General features: G+C 41.5%; 1 protein-coding gene across 1 annotated transcript in view; it reads right to left on the reverse strand.

The window, feature by feature from the left end:
- Nucleotides 1–22197, reverse strand: part of LOC132828314 (major facilitator superfamily domain-containing protein 4A-like) — a 64468-nt gene that overhangs the window by 36961 nt on the left and 5310 nt on the right. The window contains exon 2 of the mRNA XM_060845306.1: nt 3346–3544. Coding sequence (XP_060701289.1) covers nt 3346–3544 — 199 coding nt within the window. The remainder of the gene's footprint in view (nt 1–3345; nt 3545–22197) is intronic.

The following is a 22197-nucleotide window of genomic DNA, read 5'->3' on the forward strand; positions in this document are numbered from 1 at the left end:
ATACCATCAAAACTGGCCTTTTTTCCAATTTAGAACTTCAGTTTTTAGATCTGGTCTATCCTTTTCCATCATTATTTTAAAACTAATAGAATTATGGTCGCTGGGCCCAAAGTGCTCCCCCAGTGACACCTCAGTCACCTGCCCTGCCTTATTTCTCAAGGGTAGATCAAGTTTTGCACCTTCTCTAGTAGGTACATCCACGTGCTAAATCAGAAAATTGTCTTGTACATACTTAACAAATTCCTCTCCATCTAAACCCTTAACACTATGGCAGTCCCAGTCTATGTTTGGAAAGTTAAAATCCCCTACCATAACCACCCTATTATTCTTACAAATAACTGAGATCTCCTTACAAATCTGTTTCTCAATTTCCCTCTGACTCTTAGGAGGTCTATAATACAATCCTAATAAAGTGATCAACCCTTTCTTATTTGTCAGTTCCACTTAAATAGCTTCCCTGGATGTATTCCGGGAATATCCTCTCTCAGCACAGCTGTAATGCTATCTCTGATCAAAAACGCCACTCCCCCTCCTCGCTTGCCTTCCTTTATATCGTTCCTGGAGCATTTGTATCCTGGCACATTAAGCTGCCAGTCCTGCCCATCCCTGAGCCATGTTTCTGTAATTGCTATGATATCCCAGTCCCATGTTCCTAACCATGCCCTGAGTGCATCTGCCTTCCCTGTTAGGCCCCTTGCATTGAAATAAATGCAGGTTAATTGATCAGTCCTACCTTGTCCCTGCCTGCCCTGACTGTTTGGTTCGCTTCTTTTCTCAACTATACCAGTCTCAGATCGATCTTTTTCCTCACTATCTCCCTGGGTTCCACCCCCACCCCACCTTACTAGTTTAAATCCTCCTGAGCAGCTCTGGCATATCTCCCTGTCAGTATATTAGTCCCCTTCCAATTTAGGTGCAATCCATCTTTCTTGTACAGATCACTTCTACCCCAGACGAGATTCCAATGATCCAAAAATGTGAATCCTTCTCTCATACATCAGCTCCTCAGCCATGCATTCATCTGCTCTATCCTCCTATTCCTGCCCTCACTAGCTCATAGCACAAGGAGTAATCCAGGTATTACTACTCTCGAGGACCTCCTTTTTAAATTCCTGCCTAACTCCCTGCATTCTCCCGTCAGAATCTCAACCTTTTCCCTTCCTATGTCGTTGGTTCCAATGCGTATGATGACCTCTTGCTGGTCCCTCTCCCCCATGAGAACATTCTGCACCCTCTGAGACATCTTTGATCTGACACCAGGGAGGTAACACACCATTCTGCTTTTTTGCTGCTGGCCACAGAAACATCTCTCTGTACCTCTGACTGCAGAATCCCCTAACACAATTGATCTCTTGGAACCTGACGTACCCTCATTGCATTAGAGCCAGTCTCATACCAGAAACTTGGCTGTTTGTGCTACTTTCCCTTGAGAATTCATCACCCCCTACATTTTCCAAAACAGCATACTTGTTTGAAATGGGGCTTTTGTGCCCACATCAACCGCTTCCTCGGGAAGTTCATTCTACAGGTGGACCACCCTCTGTGTAAAATATTTGCACCTCTATGTCTTTTTTAAATCTCTCTCCTGTCACCTTAAAAACATATCCCCTAGTCTTGAAATCGCCCATCCTAGGGAAAAGACAACTACCATTAGCTCTAGCTATAACTCTCATTATTTTATAAATTTCTATCAGGTAGCCTCTCAACCTCTTCCATTCCAATTAAAAAAATTCCCAGCCTATCCAGACTCTCTTTAAAATTCAAATCTGTTATACCCGGCAACATCCTGGTAAATCTCTTCTGAACCCTCCCCAGCTTAATAAAATCCTTCCTATAATTGCGTGAATAGAAGTGGACACATTACTCCAGTTCTCACCAATGTCCTGTACAACCTCAACATGACATCCCAACTCCCATATTTAACGGACTGAGCAATGAAGGCAAGTATGCCAAATGCCTTTGTAACCACCCTGTTTATGTGTGACCTTTGAGGTGGTGGTGTTGAGCTGCCTTCTTGAACCACTGCGGTTTCTTTACTGTAGGTGAATCGACAACAGCGACTGTGACACAGTGTCTTGTTCAGTTTGAGACAGAGATTTTCATAAGATTGGAAAGTTTCCAAACAGTCAGATTTAAAGATTCACACCAGCAGCCTCTCACCTACCTAACCCCAATCTTACCTAAACCTCTGCTGTTTGTATCCGGAACTCCTGTTCACCTATCACCTCCTGTGCTAACCGATCCACACTAGCTCTCAGCCAAAATACTTCAAATTCAAAACTCTCATTCGTGTGTTAAAAATCTCTTCCTTCGTTTCATTTGTGCACCCTGCATTGTCCCCCTCTCTGTAAACCCCTCCAGCCCCACAACCCTCCGAGATCTCCACACCCCTCCAATGTTGGAGTCTCCTGCTCATTCCAATTTTGATTGTTCCCCCATTGGAGCGGTGTCTCCAGCTATGTAGCCCCTAAATTCTGGAATCACCTCCCTCTCTGCCTTTAAGATTATCTTTAAAAGCAACTTATTTCGATAAATTTTTAGTTACTTGTCATTTCAACTCCTGTGTGGCACACTCGATAACACCCTGGTGACATATTAGAGCATCAGTCCTATTTTAAAGGTACTATATAATCTAAGGGGTTTTAGAAAGAGTTTTGTACATGTGGTATTTGAACTTGGATGGTGGTCCTTAATTTATGCTAATAGTCTTATTAAGTTATATGATATCAGCACAAGCAATGGGAAGGCAATGATGGGGGGGGGGATAATTAGCGCTGGTGGGAAAGTGGATGGGGAAAAACTGCAAAGGCACTATTATTCATGAAAAGTTGTGGACAGTTGATGTGTTGGTGGGTGCTACATAAAGTGATAATCAACATTAGCGATTTTTGAGAAGATTTGTAGCTCAGGTTGATGATAAGTATGTAAGTTAGCTCACTGAGCTTAAAGGCTTGCTTTCAGATGTTTCGTCACCATACGAGGTCACATCATCAGTGAGAGTCTCTGGTGAAGCGCTGGTGGTATGTCCCGCCTCTCTATTTATAGGTCTTGGTTTCTTACTCAATGTGTTTGGTCATATTGTCAACACTCCATCCTTGGCTATCAAGTCAAACCTGAACCCTGGACATCTGAGCCAGAGGGTTAGACACTATTCACTGTGCCTCGGAACCTCCCAAGTTAGACGATAACCCATAAATTAAGGGGTTCTAGTTTAGGCTCAGTCGATTGAGATGTTCTCTGCATTTATTTTTTTAACATTCTTATGCTCGTGATCCTATAGATAATGAGGAATTGGTTAAATAAATCTATCTGAAAACTAATATTGCCCAAGAAATTTTTGCCAACCTGCAAAAAGACAGGCGAATCCTTCTGGTAGATGCGGACCAGCTGTAGGTTAGCGATGGTGTCTATGCAGCCCATGGCCAGTCCAGCCACAGCCAAGACGAATGCAAGGATGATCACATTGTTACAGAAGGGGATGATGGAGAACACAGCTGATATCAGGAGAGTGGAGACAAATAGAGCACTCAGGGAGCAGGAGAACCTAGTAAAGAGAATAAACAGGAAACAATTATTAAAACACATGGGGAACAAGCATGGCTTTTCAAATCATGGGCACAGTACTTGGAAATGGCATTACAACTGACGAGATTTGCAGACACCTCTCCTCTCCTCTCCCTTCCTCCCTGTTGAGAAAAACAAATTCATGTAGTTGAGACAAATGAGTCATAATCGATAGTGAATGAGCTTCAAAGCAAATTCCACTAGATGTAGGTACCTTCCATATACTTAACTTGAAATAAGTGAGAAATTATTAATATGTTTCAGCAAACTGTAGCAGGGACATGCATGCTCCGTAAACCCCAATACTGGACTCACCCACCAAATGCAATCTCTAATTTCTTCCTCACCGGTTAGAATGCCTGATCATTTAAGGGTTTCTAAACCATAGCTGATGCTGTGACTTTTATAGTGATATTTTTTCACCTTCATTCATTTACTCATGGGGTAAACAAGCCACATTTACAGGTCCCATTCTGTTAGATTGACCACTGTCTTCCTCGTGAATTCATACAGCTTTCTCTCCAAGACCAATGTATTCTTCAAGGTTCACCGCCTAGCTGCGCTCTTTCGAAGAAACAGAAAGGCACTGGGAATGTTGTCTGGAGTGGCAAGAGTCGGTGTGATTTTACACCTGAGTGTAGGACCCAAACAAGCCATTCCGGACAGCACACCTTCAGGAAGGATGGATTGGTCTTGGGGTCAGGGCAGGGTAGATTTAGTCAAATAACCAGAAAAAAAATGAACTGCAGGTGCTGGAAACCAGAAACAAAAATAAACAAAAACTGCTGGAGAAACTCACCAGGTCTGGCAACATCTGCACAGAGAAAGCAGAGTTAACGGTTTGGGTCCAGTGACCCTTCTTCAGATCTAGGTTGGTGCATATGCTGAAGGTATGGTGAGGGGAGAGAAGAAGCATAAATGATAGGTGCAGATGGGGCCTAGAGAGAGACAGAACAACAGTTGTACAGGCAAAGGTCACCATGGGAAAATCAATCCTGCTTAGTGAGGAGCATGAATTGCTGACAATGGGTTGTTTGTGGTAGCGCTCTGAAGGATGGTGACCAGACCCGAAAGAAACTCTGTTTCTCTCTCCACGGTTGCTGCCAAAACTGCTGAGCTTTCCAATAATTTCTGCCTGCATTACTAGAGGGACACTTGATCTTCTGATTTCTCAGTGGCAATCAAGCAAATTGCAGTGGTATTCCCTATGAATTTGGTAAGCTAATGGATGATGCTATTAAAATTTACAAGACGTGAAACAGAACATTTAGAGTAAGTAAGTGGTTACCGCAGCCATTTGGGGAGATCGGGACATAGTCAAAAATTTAGAGTCAGACCTGAGTTTAGGAAACATTTATTCATGCAGGACATGGTAAAAGTAAAATTGACATCGGGAATTTTTTGTTAACCAAATCTATTGAAGGCTATGGGTCAAAGGCAGGTCTACTGCGTTAGATTGCAAATCAGATATAATCACTTTGAATGTTGGGATAGATTAAAGAGTCGTATCATCACACTCTCTTCCTACTAAGCAACTGTTTAAAGGAGGTGGTGCCATACTGGATTAGCAATCAAGACCTCAGTTTTAATACTCTGAAAACATGAGTTCAAAATCCTAATGCAGATGATTAAATTTAAATTCAAACTTTAAATTAAAAAAGCTAGTAAAGATTACTTTCAAGCCATCGTCAAGTGTTGCAAATATCTGCAGTCCTTATCTGGTCTGGCCTACATGTGAGTCCATTCCATAGCAATAGGGTTAATTCTTAACTGTTCTCTGAAATGGCCTAGCAATCCACTCAATTCAAGGGCAATTGGAGAATGGGTGATAAATGCTGGCCCAGATGCTCATATTCCATAAATAATAACTTCTACAAAAATTTGCTTCATCCAATAATGTTCAGATTTACCTTTAATTGTTTACAAATAAGGAACAGAGAGCCAGCGGATAAGCTATCCAGGAGACACATGAGAGTTTTGCCACCAACATTATGCATGGCTGTTCCAGTTGATACAAGAATGCTGCAGAGCCCAAGCAACGGTAGAGATTTCTTACATACCCACTGCAACAGACATAGCCCATTCAGCACCTCCAACCTGGATTGCTGCTCAGTTAGACTATGACTGATCTATATCCTAGCTCTGTTTAGCGATCTTGAGTCCATAACCCTTAACAACCCAACTAACCAAGCTGAGGAGATGCTGGTGTTGGACTGGGGTGGACAAAGTCAGAAGTCACATGACTCCAGGATATAGTTCAACAGGTTTATTTAACATCACGGGTGGCACTATGGTTAGCACTGCTGCCTCACAGCACCGGGTTCAATGCCCACCTTGGGCAACTGTCTGTTTGGAGTTTGCACATTTTCCCCATGTCTGCATGAATTTCCTCCGGGTGCTCTGGTTTCCTCCCACAGTCCAAAGATGTGCAGGTTAGGTGAATTGGCCATGCTAAATTGCCTGTAGTGTTAGGTGAAGGGGTAAATGTAGGGGAATGGGTCTGGGTGGGTTGCTCTTCGGAGGTCAGTGTGGACTTGTTGGGCTGAAGGGCCTGCTTCCACAGTGTAAGTAATCTAATCTAATCATAAAGTATCGGACCGCTGACCCTTAATCCTCACAAAGGAGTAGTACTCCGAAAGCTTGTAATTTTAAGTAAACCTGTTGGGCTACAATCTGGTGTTGTGTGAGTTCTGACTCTCCCAACTAACAGAATTTTCTCACTCTTAGTTTTGAGCTTTTCAAATACACAGTCCCCACCAGCTTCAACTGTACAGGAGACAGTGCCAAACTTCCAGCAATCTTATGTGAAGAGAGTTCTTAACGTCACCCCTGAACATTCTAGCTTTAACTCCCTTGTCCTGGGCTTCTCAGTGGAAATAATTTCTATGGATCTGACAAGTGCACCCAATTCATTAACACTCTCTTCTCACATTATAAATGTTAACTTGCACCTTGATTATATTCCCTACAGCGTGGAAACAGGCCCTTCGACCCAACCAACCCTCCGAAGAGTAACCCACACTGACCCACTTCCCCTCTGACTAATGCACCTAACATTATGGGCAATTTAGCATGGCCAATTCACCTAACCTGCACATCTTTGGACTGTGGGAGGAAACCGGAGCAAACCCACGCAGACTCAGGGAGAGTGTGCAAACTCCACACAGACAGTTGTCCGAGGCTGGAATCGAACCTGGGACCCTGGTGCTGTGAGGCAGCAGTGCTAGCCACTGTGCAGCTTCAGAATTGCCCTGATGAACGCAAAGATGTTAAAGCTTCAATAAAATGTGTTTGTTTTGCTCCCCTGCAATGCTCAAAATTTGTCGTAGAGTAGCAATCCTCCAGTACTGGCACAGACACAGAGTTAGCTTACATTCTGCGCACAAGTCTTGGGAGTGAGACCTTAACATTCAACCTTCTGACCCTTTATTGTCTGTCCGCCCACCATTCCCATCTCCCACAAAAGTGCAGCTGCATTGAGTCGTACTTTCACAAGGGACTGCCGGGTTAGAAGGATTCGCAAAACACAGAAATACTTTGAAACTTGCTATTGTTAAGACATGCATTGAAATTCCACAATAGTGACTCATTAAAGTGAACAATCACTTCATTCAGCGTGGGTTACCCAGACTTAAGCGAAATAAACCTGGAATCATGATTTGAAATGACATTTGTACGTCAAGGGTTTTTAAACAGAGGTAGGAGCAATACAATGGAAAGCACATTATTACTTTATTTGTTAAGTCATGTGCAGTTAAATCAACAATCGAAAACAAGTCATTATCAGCTGGGAACTGCACACAAATCACCAAAAGGACAATTGAAGGATATGTTATATTTAGTTAGGTTTTTCTTGCTGTAGTGATGGGGGGGTGGGATATTATGGGAAGGGGAGATGAGAAGCGGTCTAACTATGAATGGGTCAAATAAACATAATTTAGAACCTGCATCTATGCTGTTCCCTAATCAGATTAAATGGGGCTTGCATGTGTATAGAATTGGACTGTATCATGCAATGTGACATTGGTATTGTTTAGAAGAGAGAAAGCTGGCACAAGGCAACATGAGGACTTGCTACAGGATGCACCTGGTAAAAGGAGACACAGTCTATGAGATCCTGATCAGACCATGGAGGGTTACAGGAGAAATAGTTAAGAGGCTATATGACCAAGAGTCAATCTTAAAAAAACAGCACATTTTATATATTGCACTGTTTTGCAACAACATTAAAACAAAAACCGATGCCAAGCCCAGAGTAAACTATTTCGTTGTGAATTATTTAGGCAGATAACCAAAACATTTATTAAAGTGGATGGTTTTAAGGAACATCAAACAAGATGGGGGAGAGAGGTTTACTGAGCAAATTTGAGTTTCGACCTGAGATAGCTGAAAGCACTGACAATCAATGGTGCTGGAAAGGAGGTTAATGATAGCAAAATCCCAGAGTTGGAAGAAAGCAGATTTTACTGAAAGTTATCAAACTGTAGGGAGAAAGAGATAGGGAGAGGTGATGAGAAGGCAGACAATCTTGCCAAAATTCACGACTGGATTGTTGAAGAAAAGGTGGACTGATGGGATACAGGAACGTGTTGGGTAAATTAGTTAGACTTACATGTATTCAAGGAATGTAAATGTCATCAGACACTGTTTGGGGCAATTGATCTGTTTTTATGGAAAAACCTGTATTTGAGAAATTCCCAGTGAGCATGAAACCACAGATCAAAGTTGTTTGTGTTAGATAATCAGTCTCATTGACAAACCTAGAGTTTCAGTGAACAAAAAAACTAACATCTGGTACCAAAGTTAGTGTTCTCCTGTATGTAGAATTTATGTTTCAGACATAATGGCAGCCTTAGAGAATACAGCACGAGACAAGATAAGGTAGAAGCTTAAGCAGGATTCTATTAACTAGTAGAATCAGCTCAAGAAACCGAATGGCCTGCTTGTGTCCTTATTTCTTAAAATCCCGCCAAGAGTTCTGCACTCCTTCCAGTCTCTTACTTATCTCTAATTTCTGTCACTACTGAACTTTCACTGATCTGGGTCCTAGATTTTGAAATTTCCCCTCAAAACCTCTCAGCTTCTCATTCCTTTACGTTACATCTTAGACCCTACCTCACCTTTCCTAATAGCTCTTTATGTGGCTCATAGTCAAATTGTCTTTGCTGACACCTTGTTAAAGCACCTTGGGACTCTTTTGCTATGCTACATAAACACAGATTGTTACTGTGGTGGCATGGGGGCGTTATTTCACTTCCAGATTTGCAAACAGCTAACATAGCCACTGGTCATTTACATTCATGACAAGAATACATTGACAACACATTCCATGACTCATGATTAACTGCAGTTGAAATTAGCCTGAAATGTTAGAAATAAATGAGAGGTGCGATTAAAGTTTTGATTTCAGTGCAGAGCTGGGCGGCTAAATCGTGCTGCCTTCACTGGGTGGAACATTGTTATCACAAATAAATATACTCCTCAAAAAATTTGTCAAGTGAATTATTCAACTGAGAATCCAACTATGCAAAGCAGTTCCTCCCAACCACTGCTCCTCCCATTAGCACTGTGCAAGTTAGTCTGGCCCTGACACTGCCAATATCTTCAAGAGTCCAGCAGCAGAAGGAATCACATGGTGAGTTATCATTGAGACGTAGCAGCCTGTACTGTGTAGGCTTTAGAAGGGCTTTTGCCCAAAACGTCGATTCTCGTGCTCCTTGAATGCTGCCTCGTCTGCTGTGCTTTTCCAGCGCCACACTCTCGACTCTGAAATCTCCAGCATCTGCAGTCCGCACTTTCTCCCTGCACAGACTTTCCCTCAGGAGAAACTGGAGTCCAATTTCAATTCTGCTTTCTTCTGTAGTGTTCATGCTCTCTTTCACCTTTGACATTTGCACCTTCTACTGTGGGGGGCTCTAAACTCTAGAACTACCCCTACCCCCAAACCTATCTGGCCCCCTCTAAAGGAGAAGCGCAATTTAAAACTTACCTCTTTGACAAAACCCTGCACTTAATATAACCTCCTGTGGCTCAGTGATAAATATTATTTGATAACTCTCCTATGAAGTGCTTTGCAGTCTCTATCCTTACTACGTTAAAGACACATTATAAATGCAACTTGTTGTTCACAGCTGAGTGGGCCATAGTGGAACAGTGTAATCCACTATCTGATTGAGAAGGGCACTATCACTTATGGATCCCAAGATAAATCATGTATTTGCAAACTGGCAGCTGGACAGTTGCTTATTAGTAAGGTGGAATAAAATTAAAGGCAACTCACTTTCCACAAACACATAGCCTTCCTTCTGTTGCTACATTTATTGGCATCTGCTTCTTTCACTAATGAGGAAATCATATTGATCATGGATCGAAGGGTTTGTTTCCATGCTGTACATCTCAATGACTCTATCTGAAGCTGAGACCCATGGGATAAATGGACTAACATCTACTATTAAGCGCCAAATTATATTGATGAGTTTAAAATTCAATATGATCTTGTTTGATCTGGTCAGTAAAACAGCAATTAAACTATTACATGCTACTGATCAATTGGTAACTGGGATCTGTTGCATCGGAGAGATGAACATATTGAATAGAATTGCAAATAAGACCATCAATATTTATAGCAAAAAGTGGAACCATCAACTTATTTTAAAATGGAAATTCAAATAGAGATGTGCAAGAAAAGTGATGGGATATGGAATAGTGGAACATCAGTGGAGGTCATTCAGCTCATTGTGCCTCAACTGATTGTTTTGAAGAGCATCCTAGTTAATCCAGACTCTCATTCTTTCCTCATTGCCCTACAATCATTTTTCAGCAGGTACTTGCCAAAGCCATTACTGAATCTGTCTAGCATGCAGAGCACTCCAGATCCTAACTAATCAAACTCCTCACCTCAAAGAATGGTCACTGGACTTGAAGTGTTAACTTTTCTTTCTCTCCAGAGATGCTGACAGAGCTGTTGTGTTTCTCCAGCAATTTCTGTTTTTGTTTCAGATTTTCAGCAGCCCTAGTTCTTTGTTTCATTTCATCTCAACTTTGATTCTTCTGCGGTCACTTTAAACCTGTGTCCTTAAGTCATTGAAAAAAATTCCTCTTTACTTACCCAATTAAAACTCTTGCTGATTTCCAATACTTTTATCAAATCTCTTTTTAGCCTTACTGCTTCAACAGAAACAATCCTAGCCTCTCCAGTCTGTCCCATTGCTTCTACCTGTCCCAATGCAGTGTTTCTCTTTGATACCCTCTCCAAAGCCTTCCTAAAGACAGGGGTTCCCAGAAACTGAACAATCCAGTTAGGGTCAAATTTATATTTTCTACTAGTTTAGCATAATTTCCTGGCTTTGTATTGATAAAATCTGCCTTATTGAATACTTCAGGAGTACAAATGGATTCCATTGGGACCCGATTGCTTGCACTGGGGTAATTCAGAAGGTTCAAGATTTAGAACATAGAACGTAGAAAAGTACAGCACAGAACAGGCCCTTTGGCTCATGATATTGTGCCGAGACTTAATCCTAATGTAAAATATAGTAACTTAACCTGCATACACCTCAACCCATGTGCATGTCCAGCAATCGCTTAAATATCCCCAATGACTCTGCTTCCACACCATGGCTGGCAACGCATTCCATGCATTCACAACTCTTTGCGTAAAGAACCTACCTCTGACGTCTCCTTTATATCTTCCTCCTAATATCTTCAAACAATGACTTCTCGTACCAGTCAATCCTGCCCTGGGGAAAAGTCTCTGGCTATTGACTATCTATTCCCCTCATTATTTTGTACACTTTGATCAGGTTTCCTCTCTTCCTCCTCTCCAGACAGAAAAGTCCAAGCTTATTCAACCTTTCTTCGTAAGGCAAGCCCTCTAGCCCAGGCAGCATCCTGGTAAACCTTCTTTGCACCCTCTCCAAAGCTTCTATACCTTTCTTATAGTAGGTCGACCAGAACTGGACACAATATTCCTTTCTGGACACAATATTCCATGTGTGGTCTCACCAGGGACTTGTAGAGCTGCAGCAAAACCTCACGGCTCTTAAACTCGATCCCCCTGTTACTGAATGCCAAAACACCATATGCTTTTTTTACGACCCTATCCACGTGGGTGGCAACTTTACTTCTGTGTTCTGGGCCAGGAAGCACCAGGGGGTAAAAGCAAGTAGGTATTCCAAACCTACGTAAAACAAGCTTATTGTGGTGTCGTAGGTTAGGAAGAATGTGAAGATTTTGAAGGGAGTACAGAAAGGATTTACTAGAATGGGCCAAGTCTCCACTGGCATTGTAGCTCATTGTATGAAAAAGGTTCAATCAGTTCCACCTGACACAACACATCCTCAACCAAAATTAAAATGAAGTGTCGTTTAATTCAACAAAGGTACAATCTTGCTCCAAGAGCTGATGAGAGGAATGTCAAAAAAACTGGATTAAAATCTAGTACAGATTACCATGTGAAGATTGTGGTTGAAGCAGGGAACTAGAGTCTTAATGACCCAACTGCAGGAATTCCCACCAGAGACTCCATTTCAAAAGGAATTAGAACATAGAACATAGGATTCATTGATTGTAAAGCTCTTGGGGATGTCATGAGGGCATGAAAGTTCTACCTAAATGTAAACTATCTCTTCCCCTCATCTATTCTTTATCTTGTCAGGTACTCCTTGGTATTTAAGGCAAGTTAAATTAAAATGATGAAAGGGATTAGAAAAGTCAGAGTTGTATTCAAAGGTAAGGTCACCTTAGTCTTCCAGATCATTGGGCTGCTCTCTCATTAGAGAGTGGGAGATGGCTCGTGGTGGCTTAACCTGAGAGTTACCACACTTCAGGCTAGGGAGAGGTTGAGAAGGAGCACCCTGTGTGGTAACCTCAGCTGGTACAGGAATTGTACCCATGGCAGTAGCACTACTCTACATTGCTAAACAGCTAGCCAACGGAGATAATCTACCCCTTGAGCTTGGACAATAAAGATTGCTTCAATTGATGCTTAAGACAGGACAGCACTGTGGCACAGTGTTTATCACTGCTGCTTCACAGTGCCAGGGACCCAGGTTCATTCCCAGCATTGGGTGACTGCCTGTATGGGTTTCCTCCGGGTGCTCCAGTTTCTTCCCACAGTCCAAAGGTATGCAGGTTAGGTGGATTGGCCATGCTAAATTGTCCTGTTGTGTGTAGGCTAGGTCGGTCAACTATGGCAAATGTTAGGGGGATGGGGTATGATACTGTTTGAAGGCTCATTGAAGACTTGAATGGTCTCTATCTGCACTGTAAGGATTGTATGATTAAGGGAAACTGAGTGGATACATAGAGTAAAAACCAAAAGAACTGCAGATGCTGTAAATCAGAAATAACAACAGAAGTTGCTGGGAAAGCTCAGCAGGTCTGGCAGCATCTGTGAAGAGAAATCAGAGTTAATGTCTCAGCTCGAGTGACCCCTCCTCAGAACTATTCAGACACCACTTCTACGCACAAAGGTTTGGAATTCTTTGTTGCAAACAGGTAAAGTTGACAAATAAAATTGTTAAATTTAATTCCTAAACTTTTAAAAACATTTTGTTAACCAAATGTATTCACAGAAATAAAACAAAGATGGGAATATAAAGTTAGGTGGCAGATTAGAATGCATTGCCTGGATATGTGGTGGAGGCAGGTTCAATGGAGGCCATTTAATGATTATTTGGACAGAAATGGTGTGCGGGCAGAGGGGAAAAAGGCAGGAGATTGACTCTACAAAGGGAGCTGGGGCAGACACAATGATCTGAATGCTTTCCTCCTATTCTGCAATAATTCTGTGAACACATTCTTAAGAAACCTTTTCATGTTTAAAGAAAGAAAGCACACTTGCATTTTAGGAGATGCAATAAACTCAATGTCAAATAGAAGTTTCCATCTGTGAGGGACCCAAACAGAGGTCATAAAGACAAGATAGCCAATAGGAATTTCAGAAGAAATCTTACAGGTCAGAGACTTGTGAGAATATGGAAATTGCTACTACATAAGATGTTCACCTGAACTAATCTAAGTCAGGCAAGTGTATGGAAGGTGAAAGGGATCGAGGGGAAGATGAAGGTGGGTATGTGGAGGCAGTTGTAAACATCAGCAGGGACCCACTGTGCCAGCTGCTCTGTCTCTGTTCTTTGGATTCTTTGTAATGTAGGAAGATCCTTGAATCATGGAAAAGGTTATGGTTAGAAGGAGGCCATTCAGCTAGACAACCTCTCACAAATCCTATCCCGACATTCTGCTGCGAGGCAGTCTTTACAAACAACACGACTGAAAATCCCAATCTTCACTTGAAATGTAAGCCTCTTACACTAGCCTTCAGCCTCATTTAAGGCTCTTCTCGGCACTGTCTTGACCATTTCCGTGCATCTTGTTGCTGGGCAACCAAAAATGGATGCAGTGTTTGAAATGCAATTTGACTAGAGCACTATAAAGTTTGATTATTAACTCGTTCTGGCCACATAGTACATCTTTCTATTGATCTTGATGGTTTTTTCATATGGAATGGGTAGTGTTGAGCTGAAGAAGATTCATAAAATTCAGATATCCTTCTGTACAGCAGAAGGCCAGTCAGCCCATCTTTGAAAAAAAGATCTTATTAGCTTCACTCCCACGGTCATTCTCAGTCTAGAAAATTTCTCCTTTGCACATATATTTCATGACTCTTTTGGAAGTTGCTATTAAATCAAGTTGTGCATTTCAGATCACAAAGATGTTAAAAAAAACTCTAGCTCTTTTTTGAGGAATCTTAAGACAGTGTCCTTGAATGCGATCTGCCTTATTGGTTTCCTATTCTAGTTTATCAAAAATTCTTCACAATTTCGATCACCTCTTCACTTTCCTGCTCTGAGGAGCATGATCCCTGTTTCACGACAGCCAGATAATTAATGGTGATCGTCCCTGGCATGTAGTCTCCCAAACACTCCTGTCAACTTTAATTTTGGTTACTTTAATCTCATTCTGCTTATGTTGTCCATTTTCCTATCCAACATGTAGCATTTTACACTTCTTAACATTAAATTTGATCTTGCATTGTTCTGTCCACCTGCAAGTTTTGTTATGCAAATTCTAAGCTGCCTCTTCTAATAAACTGTTGGCCCATCAAATTTGCCAACATCTAAAAATTTATTACTTTTTAAGTGCCCCTTTTTCAGTTCCAGACTGCATTTAGAATTCAGTTCTGGGCACTGCACCTTAGAAAGGATATATCTGCCTTGGAGAGAGTGCTGTGCAGAATCACCAGCATGACACCACATCTAAAAGGGTAAATTATATGAGCAAATATTTATATTCCCTCAATTATAAAAAATTAATGGGTGAGCTCATTAACATGCTTGGAGTTGATGGATTTGCTAAAGTTAAACAATTTCTTTGGGATGGAAGTCTAAGACAAGGGGGCGTAATCTTAAAAATAAAGCCAGGTCATTCAGGAATGGTATCAGGAAGAAATCTTTCTCACAAGGAGCAATCAAAATCTGGAATTTCATCCCTCAAGAGCTTTTGAAAGAGATCATATGAACACTTCAAAATTCAGACTGACGAAACAACAGAATGAATGGCATTTGTGAATGATATTACAAGCTGTAGGATGAAGGTGGGTTCGTGGAGATAAAAAACAAATTGGTAATGAAATTACTGAATGTTGGCAGAGTTGAGGGGCTGAATAGTCTCTATTCCTATGATAGCAGTGTCCTGAGTACCAGTGATGTAAACGATACTTCCTCAAGTACAATACCAGAGAGGTGTAAGGGCAACTTGTCCAATACATTGCCCTATTAGAGCCACTGTATTTGTAGATACTGTTTGGCAAGTATACAGTGAAGTCAGTACAAACTGTAATGTTGCATCATTAACATTAATGTGACACAAAAACACACTGAAGCTACTTGACAAAGTCAGGCCATTTGGTCCAAAAGTAGCCTCATGTCAGTTTTACCCTGCTACATCAACTACCATATTGCATGTGTGTGGCAAAGATGTAAGCAAGAGAGATTGGGATGGCAGTAGCATAGTGCTAATGGCTATGGGCTAGTCATCTTGGAGTCCCAGTCTAAGGTTCTGAGGGCTGGGGTTCAGATCCCACCATGGTAACTGGAGAATTAAAATTAATAAGAACTAGAACATAAATCTAGCCTCACTAAGGCTGACCATAAAACTCTTGCTAATTGTTGTAAAAATCATCTGACTCACAAATGAGAAGGAAATCAGTTGTCCTGGTGTGGTCTATATGTGACTCCAGGTCCACAACAATGTGGTTGACTCTCAATTGCCGTCAATTAGTCTAGCACTCAGTTCAAGGGTAACTAGGGGTGGACTATAAATGCCCACATCCCATGGTAAGAATAAATAAGGTACAGGAGACCAATTATGTGACTTCCTGATTGTATGGTTTAGGTCCACAGTCTGAGCTGTGTTATCAAAGGGAGTTTTCTCTGTGTGGAGATCCTCCATTTTAGCCAAGTACTTTATAAACTGTGAAGCTATTTTGGGCAATGTGAGATTTCTGAAGGTGTTATGTCAATATATTCATATGATAATGAAAGGTAACGCCTGAAAGGACATTAGAAACAAATTTAAAGGAATAAAGACCTACGTAGCACTTTTCAAGGACTCCGGATGCCTAAAGCACTTGCCAGCTAATGAGGTACGTTTTGCAGTGTGGGCACGGTTGAAATGTGGCAAATGTGATCACAAATTTACATAAGCTCACATAATCCGTGACATGCCAACGATCAGATAAACTGGTTCAGTTTTGTTGATATAACAACTAGGGCGCCAGAGTGAACTCTCCCACAGACTTCAACACACAGCTCTCGGAACGTTATGACCAACTGAGAGAGCAGATAGAGTCTCGGTTTAAAACAGGGAGGCTCCCATAAGGTAGTACACTGGAACATCAGCCAGGATTCAATGCTCAAATCTCGAGAGTTGGGCTTTTCAAGCAGGTTTGGATGTATGCATAAAAAGGTGAAATTTGCAGGGCTGTGGGGTAGGAGTACAGGAGAAGAATTAACAGAAAGTTCATAAAATCCTATAGTGTAGAAGCAGGCCATTCAGCCCATTGAGTTCATATTAACCCTCTATCAACTACCATACTGCATGTGTGTGGCAAAGATGTGAACAGAGAGATGGAATGGTGGTAGCATAGTGCTAACGGCTATGGGCGAGTCATCTGGAGCCCCAGTCTAAGCTATCGAGGGATGGGGTTCAAATTCCATCATGGTAACTGGTGGAAATCAAATCCAAGTAATAAGATCTGGAATATAAACCTAATCTCACTAAGGCTGACCATAAAACTCTTACTAACCTCTTTAGTCTATTCTTGTAACCCCTGCATTTCTCATGGCTAACCCATCTAACCTACACACAAACACTGGGAAGATGTTTCCATTGGCAGGAGAGACAAGGACCAGAGAGTACAGCCTTTGAGTAAAGGGAAGACCTTTTAGAACAGAGATAAGGAGGAACTTCTTCAGCCAGAGAGTGGTGGATCTATGGAACTCATTGACACAGAAAGCTGTGGAGGCCAGGTCAGAAAGTATATTGAAAACAGAGATAGATAAGATCTTGATTGCCAATGGTATCAAAGGTTATGGAGAGAAGACAGGAAAATGGGGTTTAAAAACCTATCAGCCACGATTGAATGACAGCTGATGGGCCAAATGGCCTAATTTATACTCCTATGTCTTATGGTCTTATCCTTGGATACAACAGGCAATTTAGCATGGCCAATCCTCCACACTCGGTGAATACTGGAGCAACCAGAGGAAACTCACACAGACACAGGGAGAATGTGTCTGTGAGGAGTTTGCAGTCAACTATGGCTGGAATCGATCTCAGGTCCATGGTACCGTGAGATAGCAGTGTTAACCACTAAGCTACTATGTTGCCACATTCCTTCAAAAAGAAAAATATTTTGCATGGTTCCAGATTTACATCGTCACTCGTGAGAGTTCATCTGATCCTGCCTTAGCCCATTAGCTGCTGAGATTCTCATCCATGCATTGGCCACCTCCAAATTCAATTATTTTCTGCTCAACCTCCAATCTGACACTGTTTAAGTTTCACACGTACCCTAACCCACACCAGCTCCCATTCACCCATTACTTTTATGTTCACTGACTAATACTGGCTTGCAGCCCAGCAAGGTCTTAAACATAAAATCTTCACATTCAAGTCCTTACATATTTGTACCTCTAACTTCCTGAAGTCTTACATTCTCCCAGGTCTCTGCACTTTTCCAATACTGGCAACATGTGCCTCCCTGGTTTTTTTCCAAATCACTCAACTATTGGAAGTGGAGTCTTTACCTGTCTGGATGCTACAACCTCTGGAATTTTCTCCATAAACTTTTCTGCCTCTTCACATCTTCCTGTTTCATTTAAAATGATTCTGACACCTTAACTCTGGACAAACTTTGCAATGCCTGGCCTAAATTCTTCTGGATGCAGTATCACTGAACATTTACCCGACTATATTGCTATAAAGAGCTTTGAGAAATTCTACTACACGCTGCTATATAAATCCAAGTTGTTACCGTAGATACGTTTAGCATAACACAGCCAGAGAGAATATATTGTTCTTTTGAAGCAAGTTTTAGTATAAAGTTATTGGGCTGTCTTTGACAATCCATCAAGAGCTAAATCAATGGAGAAAAAAAAAAGATCTGTGAGGTGTTAGTCCAACAGGTTTAATTGGAAGCACACTAGCTTTCAGATCACAACTCCTTCATCAGGTGATTGTGGTCCATATCCACCTGATGAAGAAGCGGCGCTCCGAAAGCTAGTGTGCTTCCAATTAAACCTGTTGGACTATAACCTGGTGTTGTGTGATTTTTTACTTTGTACACCCCAGTCCAACTCAGGCATCTCCAAATCTGTGAGGTGGGTGGTTAACTTCAAAACTATAGGGTTTGGTGAGTTAGGAGATCAGTTCAACAAGTTCTTGCACTTCTCTCTAAATACAGGCATTGACAGCAGCATTGATCACAACTGAATTGGACGTGTACTTTTATGTTTTTGTCAATTTCTTAACATTTTGGATGGCTGTGTTGTGTCAACTCTCCTTTTCTTAGGCAGGGTACCAGGCTTGGATGATCAGCCATGATCATATTGAATGGCAGAGGAGGCTGGATGGGTCCAATGGCCTACTCTTGCTTCTACAATTTTGGACATTTCTGTTCTGCTGGTGCCACAGGTGAGCCTGCAGTGGGCAGCTTGTTGTAAATTGGCTGCTGCAGTATCACTCACTAAATCGGTGCACTGCACACATCAAACTCAGTTTCCAAACAGATCACGAGTTGCATACAAAAAGTTACTTGGAACCTTAGTTTCATTCTTTTTACATGCCCTGTCCCCCTGAGTACTACTTACTCATCATATCCATCTCTGTTGGCTTGCCCTAGTTCCTTCTCCTTCACAGGCTGTGAAACTCTCAACTTCAGCTTCAAGCCCACCCACGGGCCTTTGTTTACTAATAGTGGCTAACACATGTCTGTCGCTGAGTCAGTACAGACACAATGGGCCAAATGGCCTCTTTATGTGCTATGGCCATTCTATAGCAACCTGCATCTAAAACAGTTTCTTTACTGGTTCTAAGATTTACGTTTGCAAATGTTGTTGCTATGCAATTGGCTAGAAACAAAGTCATTACACCTTGTAAAAAAAAACCACATCCGGGATGCTGGAAAATCAAATTACCTTCCAGCGTTAGAGCCAAGGTAGGTGTCTCATTGATTTAAGAAAAATAAGTTTGGCTATCAACACCAACTGAAGTAGGCATTAATTACTTTAGTCAGACATACAGTTTTTTTTTCAAAAGCTGTGAAGCTTGTAAGTATTGATATTCAAAGAGATGTGGGTGTGTCAGGACAGTGGAACAGAAAGTCAATATATAATTGCAGCAAGCAATTTAGAAGGCAAATGGTATGTTGGCCTTTATTGCAAAAAATTCAAGCACATGCATAAAGACGTGTTGTTCCAATTATGCATTTACAAATGGCCACATCTGGTGTAGTCTGCATATTTTTAATGCCCTTGTCAGCAGTGCAGCAAGAGTTCCCCACATTGGTCCCTGGGAGTTGTTCAGAAATGAGGGGGAGTAAGGTGGGCTTACGTTATCTGCAGGCAAATGTGAGGACTGCTCTTATGTTATCTGTAGTTTAGAAGAATCCAAAGCAATCTCACTGAAACATACATAATTCTAAAAAGACTTGATGGGGTAAATTCTGACTGATTGTTTTAGATATCTCAGCCAGTGGAAACAGAAGCACAGACGTGGGGCAATGGGTCAATCATTTAAAACTGAGATGAGAAATACTTCATTCAAACCAGTGGTGGATGTGGGCCATTCAACTTGGAGTATGTAGGCCACTAAACCATAAGATATAGGAACAATATTAGTCCACTTGGCCCATTGAGTCTGCTTCACCATTCGATCATGGTTGATATGCTTCTTAATCCCATTCTACTGCCTTCTCCCCAAAACCCTTGATCCCCTTACTATCCAAGAGCCCATCTATTCTGTCTTATATATGTTCAATGACTTGGCCTTCACACCCCTCTGCAGCAATACGTTCCACAGATTCACCACCCTCTGGCTGAAGAAATTCCTCTTCATTTCAATTCCAAAGGGTCATCCCTCCTGAGTCTTCATTTTATGGTCTCTCCTGCTAGTGGAAACATCTCCTCCATATCCACTATTCAGGCCTCTCAATATTTTGTAAGATTCAATTAAACTCCCTCCCTCATCTGTCTACACTGTAGTACATCCGTTCTTATATTCTAGCCCATTTGAAATGAATGCTAACACTGTATTTGCCCTTCTAGCTACCAAATTAACCTGCATGTTAACCTTAAGAGAATCCTGAATTAGCACTCCTTATTCCTTCGTGCTTCAGATTTCTGAGGCCTTTCCCCATTTAAAAAATAGTCTGCACCTTGATTCTTTCTACTAAAGTGCATAACCTCACATTTTCCCACATTGTACAGTCCTGTTCCTGACAGCCAAACTTTATTTACACTATAGTTATGACCAGGACTAAAATTGATATGTGTGTTTGATCCCAATTATCACTGTAAATAGTCACCACCCTGTAAAAGACAGCCTGTAAGTTTAACCCAACCTCTGTGGTAAATTTCTATGTCAACAATATCTGCTGCTAATGAAGTAAACCATCCCAGACAGCTTCATAAGTGTATTATCACATAAAATCTGACTCTGAACTACACAAGATGATATTATGAACAAGTGACCAATGCTTGGTCAGAGGTACGGGTTTTTAAGGATCATCTTAAAGAGTGAGAGAAACTGGTTGAGAAGCAGAGAGGTTCAGAATGGGAATTGCGGTGTTTAGGATGCAGGCAGCCGTAAGTGTGCAGTCAAATGGAGGAGTGATATGTGACATAAATCGGGAACTCCTTCCCACAAAAGGTTGTGGATGCCAGTGATTAAAGAGCATTCAAAACGAACCTGACAGATTTTGGATGTGGAAAGGTTTCCAGAAATAGGAGGGACAGGTGTTATAAAGAGCTGAGATGCTGATCAACCCTGACCTAACCGAATGAGCAAGCAGATCCTTGAGTAATATTGTCCCCTTCGAGTCTATGTCCCTATGTTAATATTTACAATTCAACAGTTCAATTCAACTTGAAAGCATGTAATCCTTGCTCCATACTGCCATTCCATTAAAAGCATAACTGATGTTGCACCCTTGTTCCAAACTAGTTGGTTACCTATGACCCCAATCTCATTCCTAGTTTTACATTTTCCACTGTCACAACTTTGAAGTTCTGTCTGTTCTAAATGTTTCCAATAGTGTATATTGGGAATCTCAGGATTTCCAATTCCCACCAGTACTTCAGCAAAGAATCAATGTAGTGCCCAAAAACTGTCAGCTCTAAGCACAGCACAGGCTATCGGATTCTTGGTGATCATCTTATATCAATCACTTCTGGCTATGCTTTTTCCCCATAAAGAAAAAAGAAAATATTCTCTTCGTATCCCCTCAATCAAGCCATTGGTAGTTTTAAAGACCACTATTAGGTCACTCCTTGGCCATCTTCCTTCAAGAGAATTAGACCAATCCTTTCCTGATATTGTTAGCCCCATGTTTCATTCTTACACCTCTGATCTCTCCATAGTCCCTTTATATCTTTCACCTGATAGTAACCAGAAAGGCAGCAATGCTTTAAATATGGTCAAACTAAAGTTTGATAAAAATTTGGCATAACTTCTCTCCTTTTCAATTCTGTATCCTAGAAATAAGACCTACTAGGAGAAAGTGAGGACTGCAGATGCTGGAGAACCAGGGTTGAAGAATGTGTTGCTGGAAACACACAGCAGGCCAAGCAGCGTCCAAGGAGCAGGAGAATCAACACTTCCGGCAAAAGCCCTTCTTCAGGAATCCCAAAACGTCAATTCTCCTGCTCCTCGGAATCTGTCTGACCTGCTGTGTTTCTCCAGCACCACATTTTTCAAATAAGACCTACTACTCAATTTAGTTTTATGTTACTGGGCATGTAGTCAGGCTAGGCAAATGACCCAGAATGATAGTTCAAATTCTATTGCAGCAGGAAGGGAATTTCAATTTAGTTAATTATATAAATCTTAAATAAAGTGTTACTGCCTGTA

Source organism: Hemiscyllium ocellatum, chromosome 26 (assembly GCF_020745735.1).
Source record: "Hemiscyllium ocellatum isolate sHemOce1 chromosome 26, sHemOce1.pat.X.cur, whole genome shotgun sequence".
In the NCBI taxonomy this organism is placed as follows: domain Eukaryota; kingdom Metazoa; phylum Chordata; class Chondrichthyes; order Orectolobiformes; family Hemiscylliidae; genus Hemiscyllium; species Hemiscyllium ocellatum.